This window comes from Rhipicephalus sanguineus, chromosome 3, assembly GCF_013339695.2.
Source record: "Rhipicephalus sanguineus isolate Rsan-2018 chromosome 3, BIME_Rsan_1.4, whole genome shotgun sequence".
NCBI classification, from domain to species: domain Eukaryota; kingdom Metazoa; phylum Arthropoda; class Arachnida; order Ixodida; family Ixodidae; genus Rhipicephalus; species Rhipicephalus sanguineus.
The window spans coordinates 50,838,801-50,855,420 of NC_051178.1; the positions used below are offsets into that span (position 1 = coordinate 50,838,801).

General features: G+C 46.1%; 1 protein-coding gene across 1 annotated transcript; it reads right to left on the minus strand.

The window, feature by feature from the left end:
* Positions 1-464: 464 nt before the first annotated feature.
* Positions 465-1,747, minus strand: LOC119386639 (homocysteine S-methyltransferase YbgG). The gene has a single exon (XM_037653925.2). The coding sequence runs from the start codon at positions 1,737-1,739 to the stop codon at positions 705-707; it is 1,035 nt and encodes a 344-aa protein (XP_037509853.1). The 5' UTR covers positions 1,740-1,747; the 3' UTR covers positions 465-704.
* Positions 1,748-16,620: the final 14,873 nt, after the last annotated feature.

Sequence of the window (16,620 nt, forward strand, 5' to 3'; positions counted from 1 at the left end):
AATTCTGGCTATGCCTCTGATGTATCCGTAGCTCAGTTTGGCATAAATCTGCAAACGATAAATTTTTGTCCCATACATATGCTTACAACTTTCCATAAAGTTGATGTAAATATAAATAAGTGGTGCTCAGGAGTAAGGCAGTTATCAAGTGTTTCAGCTTCGTATGATTACTTTTGTGCATACTGCCCACAAAAATGCTGCCTTCATAACCTACTCCAGTTACGTCGAAGAAGTATTTGCTAATCACTCAATGGTAAATATTGTTATAATCATATGTTTACAACTTAGAGGCTTTGGATGCTTGCGAGTTACCGAGCTGTTGCGGAACTACATGCAGAGAGGTGACAGCCAAGTGAGTATGAGTTTTTCCGAACAAACACAACAAACGCTGTAAAGTTAGTGGAATGCTGTACAGACAGGTAAGTAGCCACTGCATTGGGCTGCTTTCTGCTCATAAAGCTGGTTATGTTTCGTGTTTGCTGTCGCATTAGTACACGAAATGTTAGTAGCGCAAACTTCTAAGAAATGCAGAGCCACTGTTAAAAGGCTACAGGAAAATACTACAAAATTTAACACAAGCCGTGCACCACAGGCAGTTTTATTGCTTTGCTTAGCCTGCGCTGTGAGACTAGACTGCTACTCTCATGATGTCAGTCGGGAAATGATAGCGCTCTCTTTTGCGAATGCGCAACGAATACGACTTATCATGGTGCCGCGAGATTGCTCACAGCTCTGGCAACACCACTGATATCGTCCGGCCCAGTCCTGCAACAGCCGCCGATCCAGCGTGCGTTCAGGTCGATCCACTCGGGGACGTAGGCCGCAAGTGGCTTGCGGGCCAATCGGTCGTCCGGGACCCAGCCGGACGTGGTGTACATCTCGCCGCTGTTGGGATAGGCGACGAAGGGAACCCGGAGGGGTCCGGTGGACCTAAAAGCCGCCGCCACCGATTGCGGAGGGCAGCAGTTGACGCCAACGGCGATGATCTGTCCATTGACGTCGGCTAAGAGGCACTCGCTCATCACCTCCGCGAGCGGCTCTCCCTTGGCCGTGCATTGCGGCGCGTCTCGCGAAGTGCTGAAGCTGAGCCACGCCCGGGTGTCTGGGAACTCGCGAAGCAGCCGCACGAGCGCCAGGGCCTCGCGCTCAGCCGGCATCGTCTCGAAGGCCAGGACGTCGCAGCCGGCCGCGATGAGACACCGCACGCGGGGCCGGTGCCACTCCATGAGCTCCTCGACGCTCTTGACGGCCGCGTACGCCCCCGTGTACTCGGACAAGTCAGCCTGCGCGGCGCCGTACGGCCCTACGGAGCCGGCAACCAGCACTCCCGGTCGTCCGCACTGTTCCCGTGCCGCGATCGCTGCTTCGCAGCTGCGGGCGATCAGGGTCTCGGCCTCGGAAGCGCCGATGCCCAGGTGAGACTGCAGGTTGTCCACGTTCGCCTGGTAGCTGCACGTCGTGACCACGTCGGCGCCGCTCCTGATGTAGCTTTTGTGCACCTCCACTATGGCCGGAAGATTAGTGACGAGTACCCTGGCACTCCAGAGAGGATCTTTGGGCGGTATCAGACCGCGGTCGCTCAGCTGCGACCCCGTACTTCCGTCCAAGACGCGCACAGGCGCGCCCGAGTTCGCGGGCGCCGCCATGTTTGAAACGCGTGGATACGGATTCGATCGACTCGACTTCACGAGGCTTTGCCAGCTTCGTGTCTTCCAGAGCGCGGCAGTTATTTTGAGCATGGCGGAAAATTTTGAATGTTAGCAATGCATGCGTGTAGGTGTTACGTATGACTGTTGTCTCAAACGCTCCTACCTCGAATAAAGAGGCTTGAAGACTGAAGTTGGGCAGTCTGACTTGATGTGAAGACGGAGTTGTGCACGTAAAGAACGAACGAAGCAAAGAAGCAGGCGAGTCAATGCACTTGTGTCAGACGAATTGTGAGGGATGAAGCAGTTTGATGATACTGACGTTGCTGACGTGATGAACAATCGTATCCGTCTCCGTGGTATTACATGGACGAAGCCACCACAGCCCGTTTAGAGACGCATTTCCGTTGTGGTGGCTGACTTACTGGAACTCCAATCCTCGCTTGCTTGCTTGCTTGTTCCCGTTTGTTGGCACTTACCCACTACGGGGGATCGGCCATGAAACCGGCGGTTAAGTTAATATTTTTTTTTATATATATAAATATATAAAGAATGAGAAATCAATCAATAGCCGAATGAATAAACGAAATTTTAAGAATGACTAGTCGATATAGAATAAGGAGCAGAATAATACCAAAATATGAGAAACAATGAGCGAATGAATGAAAGAAAGTCTGGAGTACCAAATTTCGTTCAGGAATAAGTTAACAGGGAATTCTTCGTGTCTCACCGAGAAATTCGCATAGGGCTGAGCAGACGTTCCTGTTGCTGAAGCCAAGAGAAGACGCCCCAAGGGAAAGAATATTTTGAGAATTCAGACTAATTCTTAAGTTTCGGAATAACATTTCGAAATGCTTTTTTCTATGCCTAATGAATCGACGGCAGGTAAGCAAGAAATGGTCAATGTTTTCAAATTCCTGACAAAAATAGCACATAGGAGATGGTGCCAGACCAGACCGGTATAAATAAAAATTAAGTGGGGGTATCCGGCATCGCAATTTCGTAATAGCCACTTCCAGTCTTCGAGAGGGACACCATTTATTATTCCAGCCGAATGAAAGATGACCATATTCGAGAACTGGTAATTTCATACTTTTGGCATCTTGAATTAAAGAATACTTCCGAAATCTCGAATCAGTAATAAAAGCTGTGTCAGGTACAATGGACAAAATAGGACCACCCAGAGACCACCGCGCGAGAGTGTCTGCCATCTCGTTTATTAGTATGCCACAATGACCTGGGACCCATACCAACCGCACGGTAGTCAAATTTTTTGGGATTAAGGAAGTGAATGCATTCAGAACGGGAGACTCAGAAGCAGTAGAAGATAAAGATGTACATACTGTCAGCGAATCAGTAACTATAACAACTGATGACTCATTTACTGGTAGTTTTCGAAGCGCTAATACAATTGCGAGGAGCTCAGCTTCGAATATGGGAGTATAATCTGGGAGGCGCAAGGAGAACGACCATGATAAATCCTCTGAAAATATGCCCACTCCCGCTTTCTCTTCGCACATGGATGCATCAGTGGCAATTATGTTATCTATACCCAATCGAAGTAAATGATCCTCTAACAATCCTATTAAATATCTAGAAGGTAAAAGTTTGGCATTAGATGGGAAGATATCATCAAATTCAATTTTTGCTATGGCCGATGATTTATCGTTTGCTATGATGTCGCGTATGTTAACATTTACTGATTCTAGTTGGTCCTGTACGAACAAAACTTGTGGTTTATATATTCGAGACCAAGGCTCATTGAAAAACGTTGACGATTCAGATACGAATACGAACTGCACTCGACTTTGTGAGGACGCAAAAATTTTTAAATATGTTTTGACGGTGAGAATGCGGAATCTGGAAACTAGAGTGGGGATTCGGGCTTCTAGGTATAGAATACTGTTTGCTGTAAATTTTGGTACCCCTAGACAACTTTGAAGGGCCTCTCGCTCTATGAGAACCAGGGGATGAAACTTGTATGCAGGCCCCCCTGAGTATAATATGCAACCAAACTCTAAAATTGGTCGAACATACATCCGATAAATCATAAGTAGCTTGTCTCTGCGTAGCCCAGAAGGGTGGTGACCAAGCTTACGTAACATTCCAACAGCGCGTGTTGCCTTACATTTGACGTGCTCAATGTGTTTGCGCCAGCTGAGTTTTTCATCATAAAAACTCCTAAATATTTGACACAGTCATTTTGGGGAATTACTTCTTGACGATACTGAAGGGAAATGTTAACTGGAGCATTCAATGGAAAAACAATCAAGGAACTTTTGCTAACGTTTAGAGTCATTCGAATATGTTCAAACCAGAATTCTAAATTTCCCAAGTATGATTGTAACACTGCATACAGTGAGTGAATATTACCTGCCGAAGCGAAGAATGCAATGTCGTCTGCATATACATAAACTGTAACGTTATTGTTCAACGGAATTGAGCTTAATAGAATATTGAATAAAACAGGGGAAAGAACTGAACCTTGAGGGACCCCTCTACATTGATCATATTTCGAGGATGATAAGCCACGTTGGGAACAGTAAAATTTCCTATCCTTTAGGAACTCATACAACCAATTGATCATATATCCCGGAAAATTCAAGTTTTTTAAGGCATTGAGCAAGATGACATGTTCAACACTGTCGTACGCCTTAGCCAAATCTAGAGTGACTAATGCTGCCAATTGCCGCTTGTGACGAGCAAGCTTAATACGTCCCTCTAAATCTACATGTGCATGCCAGATGGAGTATCCAGGTCTAAATCCTATCTGACATGGGCTCAATAACGAGTTATCTGCAATAAATTTAATGATTCTAATGTATAATATTCTTTCAATTAATTTAATGACATGCGAAGTTAATGCTATAGGTCTTATATTATCAATATGCATACCTGCTCCTTGTTTCTTAAGCAAGGGAATTATTTTTGCAAGTCTCCAGTCTGGAGGGATCCAACCATTTCCAAGTGAGTGATTTACAAGATTAAGAAGGTTCTGAGGAGACACATCAAATAATATTTTTAACATGCCTGACGTAATACCGTCAGGACCGGGGGTTGAATTCGGGAGTAAATGAACAGCATGCGCCAGTTCTTCTATGGTTACGTCAACGAAATCATTCACATATGAAAGTTTTTGGAATTTTGTTTGTAATTGAGAGGCAAATCGCTGTTTTAGTCCCAATGCAATTTCATCTAATAAATCAGCCAATTCTTTTGAAGTTGGAACAACTGATTCTACGTTAATAGGAGAAGGAATAGCCTTTCGAGATCTGAGAAATCTAAAAAGAGCTTGTTTATTCTTGCTTTTAGATAGAAAAGCATAACGATTATCGTCATGTTTAGCTTTAGCTTCGGAAACAGTTCTCTTAAATTTAGCTTTGGCATATTTATAATTACTCCAATTAGTAGGATTCTGGTTAATTAAAAGTTTTTTCCATGCAGCCTTTCTGCGCCTGTACTCTCGATCACAATCAGAATTCCACCATGCACTTACAGACTTTCCATTTGTGGAAGGTTTCGTAAACTGTGATTTTTCATAGCGCTTTTTAAAACAGAACACAAACTCATGGCTTTAATTTCATTTTCAGTGCTAGTCAGAGAGGATAATGTTGACTGTAAACTTTTTTTAAATTATGAGTAATTTACAAAAGTGTGCGATTGACATTCCGTTGGGACCAAGGGGATATTAATGTCTATAACTACGGGACGGTGATCGCTGTTTGTTGCAGCATCAACCACAGCCCAAGAAGAGATAAAAAGGCTTGAGCTGGCGAATGATAAGTCTAAAACAGATCTCGTATTACATCGAATAAATGTAGCTACTTTAGAATTTAAACAAGTATAATTGTTTTTACTTATCCAGTTACACAATAATTTACCGGGAGAGTCTGTGCGGTAACCCCAAGAGACGTGATGCGAGTTAAAGTCTCCCGCAAAAAATGTGTTTGGTCTACAAAAGCTCTGAGTGATGTCAAGAATACCTTCATCTTGTACGCCAATCGGAAAGTAGCTGTTAACAATAGAAAGTGGTGCACAGCCTGGTATAGCTAATTCCAATACCAAAACTTCGTGTTCACCCGATATTGACTGATAAGCAACTTTCGCTTTATGACAAAATTTTGCCGATATAAAACACGCTAATCCTCCACCTCTAGAGTTCCTGTCCAAACGAAAACATTTATAATTCTGTAAATGAAAATTTTGATCCGATGACAGCCAAGTTTCTTGTAACAAAATTACTTGAGGGGACTGTTGGGAAATAAGGTACAATAAATCTGTGGCAGCAGACAGTAGAGACCGGCAGTTCCACTGAAGAACCTTAAGAAGACCTATTTTGATGATAGGCAAGCAGCCGCAACTGCTTGATCCAAAATACTATCTTTTAAAAAATTATTCTTATTCAAGGGTTCCTTCACACACTTCTTTGATTTAGAATTAGAAATCTGATTCTTGTTTGAAGGTGACCTATTGCGTTTAGGAAGTCGAGCATCCATATCCATATCCTGAATCTCTTGCGAGCTAGACTCAGACAGGCATTCTTGTTCTGTGCTTTGGGAATTAGAAGGTCGTTTATCAATATGTCTGGCAGCATCTGATTGAAACGCAGTGGAAGAATGAATTACACTGAAAGGATTCTGCATACTTTTGGCTAACTGTTCCGAAAACCCATTCAACTGCATGGATATTACTTGAGCCAGAGTGTCTGATAAATTCATTAGGAGTTTCTCTAGTGACTTTTCCACTGCTTTTTCTACGATCGAAGTAATGGACTGTGCCACTGATGCATCCATAGCGAGAGGCTGACGGGCTGTAACTCCTGCATATCCTTGGGTCCTGCTCTGAACTTCAGCTAGAGCTTCTCTGCGCGAACATCGCCTTCTATCAATGACTTCGAGAACCTGCATTTCTTTAGCCCTAGCAGGACAATCGGGGTGGTCGGCCGGGCGATTAGTTTGGCATAGGCAGCATGACTGGATATCAGATGTGCAGTCGTCAACACTATGTTCAGACCCACATATACGGCATCTGACGTTAGAGCGACACCCGTTAGAGCTGTGACCATATCGCCAGCATTTGCTACATTGCAGAGGTCGTGGAGCAAGGGGTTCAACCCTGTAGATTAGGGGCCATGCCTTTATCTCTGATGGACGCGATGTCCCTGCAAATGTAGCGATAACTGTCTCGGTGGGAATCCGCACATTATTGGATTGCCTGTTACAGCGGTACACTGACACTACCCCTGCATCTGCAAAAATATCCAAGATTTCCGCCGGCGTTAGGCTAACATCAACTCCACGGACTAGACCTTTGCAACAAGCAAGGTGGGGAGGAATGAAGCAGCTCACCGGATGATTGGCAAAAGAGGTACACTTTAGAGATCTTGGATACAGGCCTGGTCTAGTGAGCAGCAAAGAATACCGCCGCGTCCAAACTGCCGGACCTCGGTAATCTGGAGAAAGTGAGGGGTCACCGTGCGAAGCTCGGTCTGGATGGCCTTAGGGTTCTTCAACCGAATAGCTCCACCATTCGTCGGCACCAAAGCAACAGGAACGCTGTTGATTCCGCTACGCAAAAAGAGCTCCAAGGGTACATCCTGAGAGGGAATCCTCCACATATGCACAAATTTGTCTTTCATCACTTATACGACCTCAAAACTCTGGTACACACCCACTATCGTGTCGAGAGAACTCACCGCTCTCCAGAGAGGGCGCCATGTGGTCCTATCGTCAAGAGATACTGTATATGCTAGGTAGCAGAGTGTCGCATTTGTCTTCCAAACGCCGCTAGCAACCATGCATTGCGGGGAAGTTGACGCTAGGGCCAATTTTTGTATTGTCTACGCCGCCGCTGCAGCGAACTGAATTAACAATTAGTCATCGATTGTCAGTGTTTATTGTCGTTCTTCGACACGCCAGACACGTTAATCGGCGACACGGTAGGTGCGCACGTCTCCTGCAAAAATGGAGTGGAACTTTCCCGCATGATTGTGGTTGCTAGCCAGACCTATGCGTAACTCTGCTACCTAAAGGTAGCATATACAGTAACTCTACTATCGTCAAGTGTGCATCCATGCGTGCGCCTCCCGAAACGCGCGCATCAAGACACCCCATTATCTCGCCGCTGGCTCCCCCATTCCCACTACCATATATGGTTTATTACCCTCCACCCCACACACACACACTCACACACCACAAGGAAGGCTGGGACGGGGGGGGGGGGGGTAGAGAATAAGTAACACAGCGTACGAATGAACGCATCGTTCGTGCTCTTGTTCAAAACGCAAGTGCCAGTTTTCCTCCGACCCCTCGACAACACGACATCGGGGCAGCGGTGGGATCAGAAGTCGCCTAGCAACCGGTGAAGGCCATAGCCGTGGGAAGGGTACCCTACTAGTGTTGGGGGGGGGGCAAAGTTTCACTGCACCCCCCCCCATGATACATTTCGAAAGAAAACAAGCTTCGGACCTGAATAAAGTTTATTTTTCCCATTCTATTCCCAGTGGAAGCAATAATGGAAATGAAACAGTGAAGCGCGTCCTCCAACGGCCTTCCTTTGGTCACCGGCTTTCGGGTGGTAAAACTGGGAATTACACAGCTCTTGGAATGCAACATCAGTGGTCCTCGGCCGCATTATCGTCAAAAACCTGTGTGGCTATAACCTTGCACTTTAAACATTGACGGGACATATCCAACTGATTAAAGGTATGAGACAGACTTGGTGGCTCCCCCCCCCCCTTCCCAAAGATGATTGGGGGGGGGGCACTCCCTCTCCCTGTCGTGCACACACCTTTAGTGAAGGCCACAAAACGACCAACATGCCAGACGGGAGGGAAAACGACGCTTAACAACCAGCGGTGTTGGGCCAGTAAAATGTCCTGCGAACTTTTTACATGAAAGAGTACCCATGTGGACAAGATTTAGGGGTGGCAACACGTCCGACAGAACCGCCATGTTGTGTCAGAGCATGCAGACGCGCGCTATGACAGACGCCTTGAATATCTGAATTCGTTGTTTCAAATAAAGCTTATTATTTCTGCAGTTTCACGCGCGTGTCTATCATAATGTTTGCACATCACCTTAAGTAGGGGCGGCGTCCGCGTCAACCTCCGACAGAAAGGGGGTAAAAGCGGGCTTCAGTCTTTTGGAGCAGCTCAGGGAGCAGGAATAATTCTGTGTTGGAGCAGATTTATAGGGACAAACATCATTGTTAATAGAAATTTTTTATTTCTGGTGAACACAAAAAAAGTTCAATGGTTTTTACCCAACCTACCAAACGTACCACAAATATATATATATGGGTCATTCCATAAGTGTCCCAGACGTGGCGCTCGCACATCGCAGATTTTTCTGTTAAATTTGTGCCCTTTTCTTGTGCCACATGGAGTATTATGGCACAGCATTTTCGCTCGTAAAAAATTTTGACGATCCTGGCGCCCCCTGGAAGTTCGCTTGCATTTGTTAAACTGTGCCTAATTGAAAAATGTGTATAAAATATATTTTTGTGTGTTGAGCTTTGAAACCGCTCTCGCGCTATTACAAAGGACCTGTTAGTTGTGCAATTATTAATTCCGAAATTTGTTTGTTTCACTACCAGCTACGTATCTTCAAAAACTACAAAAATCTTCAAAGTTCGTGATTTTTTCCTGAGCTATCTCGAACTCTCCCTAACCAACCATAATGATTTTCAGGAAAGCGTATTTTAGTAAGAAAATGTTTAGGGGTGAAATAGACTACATATCTTCGCGAAAAAAATTGTGAAATTAGAGAAAATATGCGATTTGTCGCATGTTTGACCATGTTTTTTCATACTGATGCGCTCCAAGTAAAAATCGTCGGCATGCGGCGTTTGATAAGACTTTATCGCTAAGCAATGAACAAAGTCTAATCAAAGCATTTTTTGTTTTAAGGAAGGAAATAATTTTTGAATTTGGCCCTCCGAACGCGCCGTGCATTTCTTTTTGTTGCCACTTCGCTGCAAAGCGCGTGGTCGCCATTGCAGCTGACACTCGTCACAGGCGGCGACAAGATGCGAGACGTATGTCAGTGGTTCGTGAGTGCTCGAAAGTCTTGTCGCGTTGACGTCAAGGCTACGAGTCATGAATCCGCGTTACAATGTGAGCTTGCTTGGCGGGCCCAATGGCAAGTATGTACGCCCGAGAGCAGCTTATGGTATCGTTGGCACATGCTACAGGGCCGTCTAGACAACGCGTATACCCAGAAAAGAAAAAAAAACGTGTATACAACGTGCATTATTTCTTTCAGTATGTGTGTTCTAGTTGTGCAGACGGCAGAGGAGTTTATAGTACACCTTGCGGGCCATAGGCGTGCGCAGGGTCCTCCATTCTCCATTAGAGGGGTGCGGGGGACACGTTTTACGGCAGCGCCACCCCCCCCCCCCCCCCTCACCCCACGATGGGTCAAGTCCGAAAGAAAACAAGCTTTGCAATGGATGCAAAAATGAAAATGAAAAGACGACGTGCGGCAATGACGGGACAGGTCCTACTGAATTAAGGTGTGGGGCCGATTTGGTGCCCCCCTTGGATGATAAGGGAGGGGGGGGGGTGCACCCCGCTAGCGCGCACGCCTATGTCGCGGGCTACGATCTAGTTTAGACGCTGATAAGGTGAACACCAGGGGCGTAGTCAGAAATATTTTTCGGGTGAGGGAGGGGAGAAGGGGGAGGGGGTTCCGACCATAGTTCATGTATCTTCGTGCGCGTGCTTGTATGTGTACGTGCATAATACACATGCAAAAGTCGAAAATTTTGAGCGGGTCTAACTCCTCATCGCCCTTTGGCTACGCCACTACCGAATACAGTGTGAAAAGTGTCACATTTTACTGGCTACACCCACTAAGTTCGTACAATAGAAAAAAGTTCGGAACACCGAAACTCTCTGTCACTCGCTCATAGGAATGCGCAGAGGGGGGGCGGGGGACACTGTGGCGGCCGCCCCCCCCCCCCCCTAGTCACCTAAGACGAGGGGGGCGCAAAGGAGAGATTGCGGTGATCAAAGTTGCTGAGAACTACTTTCGCAACTATAAAGAGGCACTAATATCAGCTTCAGTAAGTGTGCAGAGATGCAAGACAGCACTGTTCGCACTATCTCCGCGCGAAAATGCTTTCGTTATGTCATAACGTGATTCCCATCATTGCTCAAATGTTCCGCAAAGTGTCCATGGAGATTGTCGTGGAAACTGAAGCTTTGAAAAGGTTTTCAATGGCTGAAAGCTCGAAATGTGCTAGCAAAATATTGGCATGCTTGCCGCAGTGTCCACCATCAAATGAAATGGGTGAGTGGCTACGCAAAACGTAAAGGCACTGTAGCAACCCCTATTAAGCTGCGTACCTTAAATGGGCCTTATAAGACTACCCCTTTTTTGTGCCACGTTAACCAATGCTTAGTGCTCGTATGCCGCCATTTTCGAAATGTCACTTGCGCTTCTTGTCCACTACAGTGCGCTATAACGCAAAAGCCAGAGGGCCTACTTCATTACGGTAAACGGCAGCAACCGATTGTAATGACGTTAAGTTAATCCCACTTCAAAGAAGCCCTTATTAGCCACTTGCGATGCCACGGTATGGCATGCCACGATATGGCATCATTACAAACAATCGATACCGTTACTTAGAAACCATGTTTTGATTTTGGGTTTTGAGGGCTCTTTGCCGCTTTGTTCTTGTGCTCACAGGCGTGCGCGCGCGGGGGGGGGGGGGAGGGGCGCCCCCCCCATTCAACTAAGAGGGGGGGGGCGAAGTCAGCCCCACACATTGACATAAATGGGAGTGAGGGGCGCTGCGACTCGGGGGGGGGGGGACGCAATGTCAGCGTCATACATTGACATAATTGGGAGGGGGGGGCGCTCCGACGAACCATCGCCCCCCCCCCCCCCCCCACTCCTGAAGGGGAATCCTGCGCACGCCTATGCTTGTGCTGTATCCAACTATAGGTCTCATAAACTGGCGGCTTGACTGTGAATGCGCGCCCAGTGTTAATTAAACGAATATGCGGCGTATCTACGCATTGCATATTCTCTGCAAAAAGCGGCTCAGCTCAAAAGAAACCGTGTTATCCCTTGCGCCTGCCATGTTGTTTTCAAGAAACAGAGAGGCTGTTTGTAAAAAAAGAAATTCTTAGCGCGAGATACCATTCTCCACCAACCTTTTGTCGAGTGAAACTTCTGTATCATGTATAAAACGGTCTGGGTTGGCGCAGTGATATGCAGTTACCGCTGTTGTGTTTTCTTGAGCATGTCTTTTTCTCAGCTTCCTACTTCATAGCATATTTCTACACTTTAGCCTTGATTCTGATGCTGAATATTATACTGTACTCTGTATGGTTACATGTGAAGCAGCGATTTGCGCGTGCATTAAAATAGAACTTCCTGCTGACGTTGTTCTCTGATTTTGGTGCTGACGATTTCTCTTTTTTGTGCCTTATCAAAATTTCAACTCCGGTAATAAATATTGAAACGGCATTTCGGTGTCAACTATCAGAATACGTTATCTAAAGGCGTATATCTATCCTAAAGGTTTAGAACGCCTCATCTATACAAATAAACCGAACAATTTTGTAAGGTTCCTTTGACATCAACGCCAAAACAATATTCTGAAGAATTCTTTTCCTGAGCTTCTACTATGAGCGAATGTTGGCACCGCTTCATCGTACTGATACTGCACAACCGTCTCATTCAGTTTGGAGACAACAGCGCGAAAGCTACTTTGACATTGAGGAGAGCTACTTTGACGTTGAGAAGATAAACACATAGACGGACGATGTGCGAGCCGCGAAATCATTACGAGATGCCCCGCTGAAAATAATACCTGTGGTGCACATGCGCGCACAGACAAAAAAAAAATGGGGGAGGCTTAAGCTTCGCCTTTAAGAGTTGAACGTGATAGCGATATCCTGCCCCTAGCGCGTACTTCGACCACCGAGTACATACTTCATATTGTATGTTTCAGATGCGAAAGGATCTTATGCTCGGGGCAATGTCCGTCCTGCGGCGTCCGCACCCATACTGCGCATGCGCCAACTCTCCCCCCCGCTCCTCGCGCGAGCGCGAGGAGGTGGGAGGAGTAGAGTCACTAGAAAAACTTCAGAGTATCGCATCTGTTTTCCGCGCGCCGCCGCCGACGCGATTGGCTTACTCGCATCACGTGACCTCTCACCGCCATATCCCTTCCAAGAGCTTTGGTGCAGGCGCGTTGAATGCAGAGCGCGGCCGGACATTTAGCAGTACTACGGTCCCTAGAAGCACTTCGTCGCTTTTTTTAAACGCGTCATGCAGATGCCAGAGAGTAGCTCACTAGTAACCGAACGTTGCTTGTGAGCTACTCCGGGAATTTCGTATATTTTTGCATTGCACGTGGGAAACATTAACGTCAAAGAGCGTCGTTGTACGTGGCTGCATAGTTGGCCGCGGAATGAATTCGCCCCCCTCCAAGAACACTCCTTTCTGTAGTGAACTACACAAACCTTGCTGGAAAAGCTCTCATGCAACAGGATACTTCACCTTTTCTGTTCGCTATGTTCAGCGGTATTGAAAACTACATACTACATACCTTTCTATTTGCTCGGCTGTTTATATCTCGATCTGTTGAACAGAGTGTGCATGTATTTCGAGTTATAAGCGTGTCGCGCACGAGAGCGAAATCGAAGACTTATTAAAATAATAACTGTTTACTGTATACCTTGAAGGAAATTGTCGCATGATCATTTGCCACTGCGCAAAACTGAAGCGTGGTACTCTGTTGATAAACTACGTAGAAGGCAATGCTATTAACCGTATTTTATTTTAAAAAATGTTGCTAATGCTGCATTGCGCCGAGCGTACCCTTACAATACTGTTTAGAGGGTGAGGAATGGTCACAGCAAAAAAAAAAAATAAAAATAAAATCAGCTTATCCTCCCACGCATTGAGGGAATCGATTTCATGCGAGCCCCAGATCTATATACATACTGTGTTGCAGTAGCATGCGCGTTAAAAAGTTTCGGGATGTGGTATTCCTGATCAAAATAACATAAAGCACTGCGCCGAGGAAGTTTTAACAAGAGTGCATTACGAAAAAAAAAGATGAAATTAAAAGCAGTGCAGAAACCGAACCCCAGCTGTTTACGCGCTGGCAACGCGAAAAAAAAACTTTGTCGGAACACACCAAAATATGGGAAATGCACTGCAACGTTGGGAATATTAAGGAGACATAAAATAGGAAAATAAACAACTGAGTAGTGACGTCAATCATTTTCGATGGCATATTCCCTACCTATCTGTTAGGAAATGACAACGTATTCGCAAAATAAGATGCACCTTACCTACCGCACGCCGATTCGCCCGTGCGTTCGGCTGCTGGCGTTCCGAACCGAGACAAATACTTCACGCACAACTTCCACTTACCGTACACACACCACTTCTATTACAGATAACACCCAGCTGAACAGCAAGCATGGTGCGCAAGTAAGGTGTGCGTCAGCGATCAGTCGAAGGACGCAATGCTGAATGTTCGCGATGTTCGATAATGTTCTCGAATGCGCTATGAAGTGAACCTGAACACCGACTGCAAAGCTAGCGCAAACAGTCAACATTCACCAAGTGTCCAAGAAAATGGCATCTCGCACGGTCATTACGCTAATGCAACTATACAGATCCGGACCTTGCGAACACACCCGGTCGTGAAACGAAGAGAGACCGACGAAGCCACGAAGAGAGTTCGCGAGCACATGGCAACATTCGCCGCACGTTTCATTTGCTACACCGATTACCGCGCAGTCGATTTATGACTGTCGATGACTCGAAATCACTTCTGATATTCTTTTGAAGAAACACACACACGCATATTGAAGTTACGCCGAGCGTAACACGGCATCGAGGCGAAACGATCGGTCACTTCTCAACACACCCCAGGCAGCACGCCGGCGTTGGTCCAATCTCTGTCCAACGTCGGCAAACATCGGCACCGACATTGGGTCGACGTCGGCATTTCGGTCAAGTGCAACTTCTTCCGACGTTGGGCCGCCGTTCATGCCGACGTTGGACCGCCGTCCTACCGTTGTATTTGCCGATATGCAGCCAACACCGGGCCGCTGTTGATATGCCGGCAATGGGCCGTCGTATCGCCTACGTAGTTGCCGATGTGTGTCCAGCATCGGGCCGTTCCAGGGCCATGTTGCAGCCAATAAAATGCCATCATAATGCCGATGTTCGCTGCACGACGAATATTGGCTGCCAGTGGCTTGCCGATATGCAACCATTATTAATATGGACCTTTTGCTATTGGCATTCTTTTGCCAGTAGGCTCTACAATACGCCTCGAGAACTTGGCCTTGCAACTCAGCCCCATACAAGCTCTGCGGTGCAATTTACTTGAAGGCGACAGACTACTGCATGCCCTAGTGTCGAAACGCACTGCACCATGCTTCTAAATCGTCTACTTATGCCTTTTTTGCTTGCATTACCCATTCCCCTCCCCACATGTAGGGCATGAAACTGCACGAAGTCCAGTTCACCTGCCAGCTTTCCTCCACGTATTCCTTCTGCCTTGCTGGCAAGTGTCCCCTAGGCTGTTCCATCAAATAATAGCTAAAAAACATTGACTAAAATAACTGCTGGATGCAGATATCCTGCACACAAGCAATTTATAAATGAGAATACTAGAAGACATTTTAGAGAACTTTATTTATAAAAAGTACAAGCCAGACTTATTTTCCAGTGCAGTTTTTCAAGTTACTGCAGTTAATTAAGCAACACAGCCAAGAGTAGGGGAGCCCAGCAAGGCTCCATGGGCATAGGGCTGGCCAGGGCTGCAGGGGCAGGGTGCTGATGACTGCTGGCTGGCCGGAACCTCACAGGCAGCGGCAGGGGATGAGGTAATGATGGTGGGCTGGCCAGAGTCCTGAAAGCAGTGATTGGGCTGCTACACTATGAATGCATCTGTGAAGTGCCTCTCCATGCCTCCATTCAGGTCAACAGACTTTGGCAGCCACTTCTTGATGGAGTGCTGTGCTTCTGGCAGATTTCTTTCCTATTTCACAGACACCTGCATACAAGAATAGAAATAGAGACCAAACAATAAGTATTAAGCACTGCTGTAGAACACACATGCAAGATTAGACAATGAAAAACAACGACTGCGGAAGTCGTGTTGCACTATCAAGAACAAATGCCACATGTCCATTATAAAAAGAAATGCACATGTCCATTATAAAAAGAAATGAACAGCTACTTCAACACCCTTGTGAAAATAAAATCTGCAACAGCACAAAATAATCGGCAGCAGGTTTCAATTAAAGTTGGTTGAAACAAGCTTGTTTGATTAATTTACAAGTGGACACAAGGGCTTCATGATTTGGAAACATGCCTTACGGTGTTGCAAGCCAGATGAACAACCCTGCAGCTATTGCTCATGGCTCTATACATTTACACAAAGGACAACAGAATGCACACAAGCGTACGAACTTTCAACTCTGCGTTATTCATTGGCACACATCAGGATGACTGATCAGCAGATACAAGAACACGAGATGAAAGAATCAATGCAAACTACATTTTTGCACTGACACTTGTGGTTCGATGCAAGGCTCCTCTATGAATCTTATGTAGTATTTCCCAATGCAATGGAAGGTGTGCTGCCGCAGTTTCCCAAGTCATTCCTTTTGCATTAAATAAACCTCCTAAATTTTACGTGCTTTTTGAGACCTGCACCAATCCAAGACCTTGGTTTCGTTGAGAGGCTTGCAGCTGCATCGTGTGCAGTGTGATAACAAGCGTCCTGGCAACTGGAGCATTCCTTTCGCTTATGTATGCTCTGTTTACCCTTGAAGAGTCAATGCCGTAGGTGTACAGCAGCACGAACAAGTCCCAAATGATCACTGCTGTACAAGTATGGTGCTGTCTGTGTGCTTGAAAAACATGCCACATCAATATTATTTTTGCCAAGCAAGTGCTGTCAACCTATGGAGAAGCAGGATTTTTTT

Bases quoted from the DNA above. Each gene is read 5' to 3' on its own strand.
- LOC119386639 (XM_037653925.2), bottom strand. From the start codon at position 1,739: ATGCTCAAAATAACTGCCGCGCTCTGGAAGACACGAAGCTGGCAAAGC.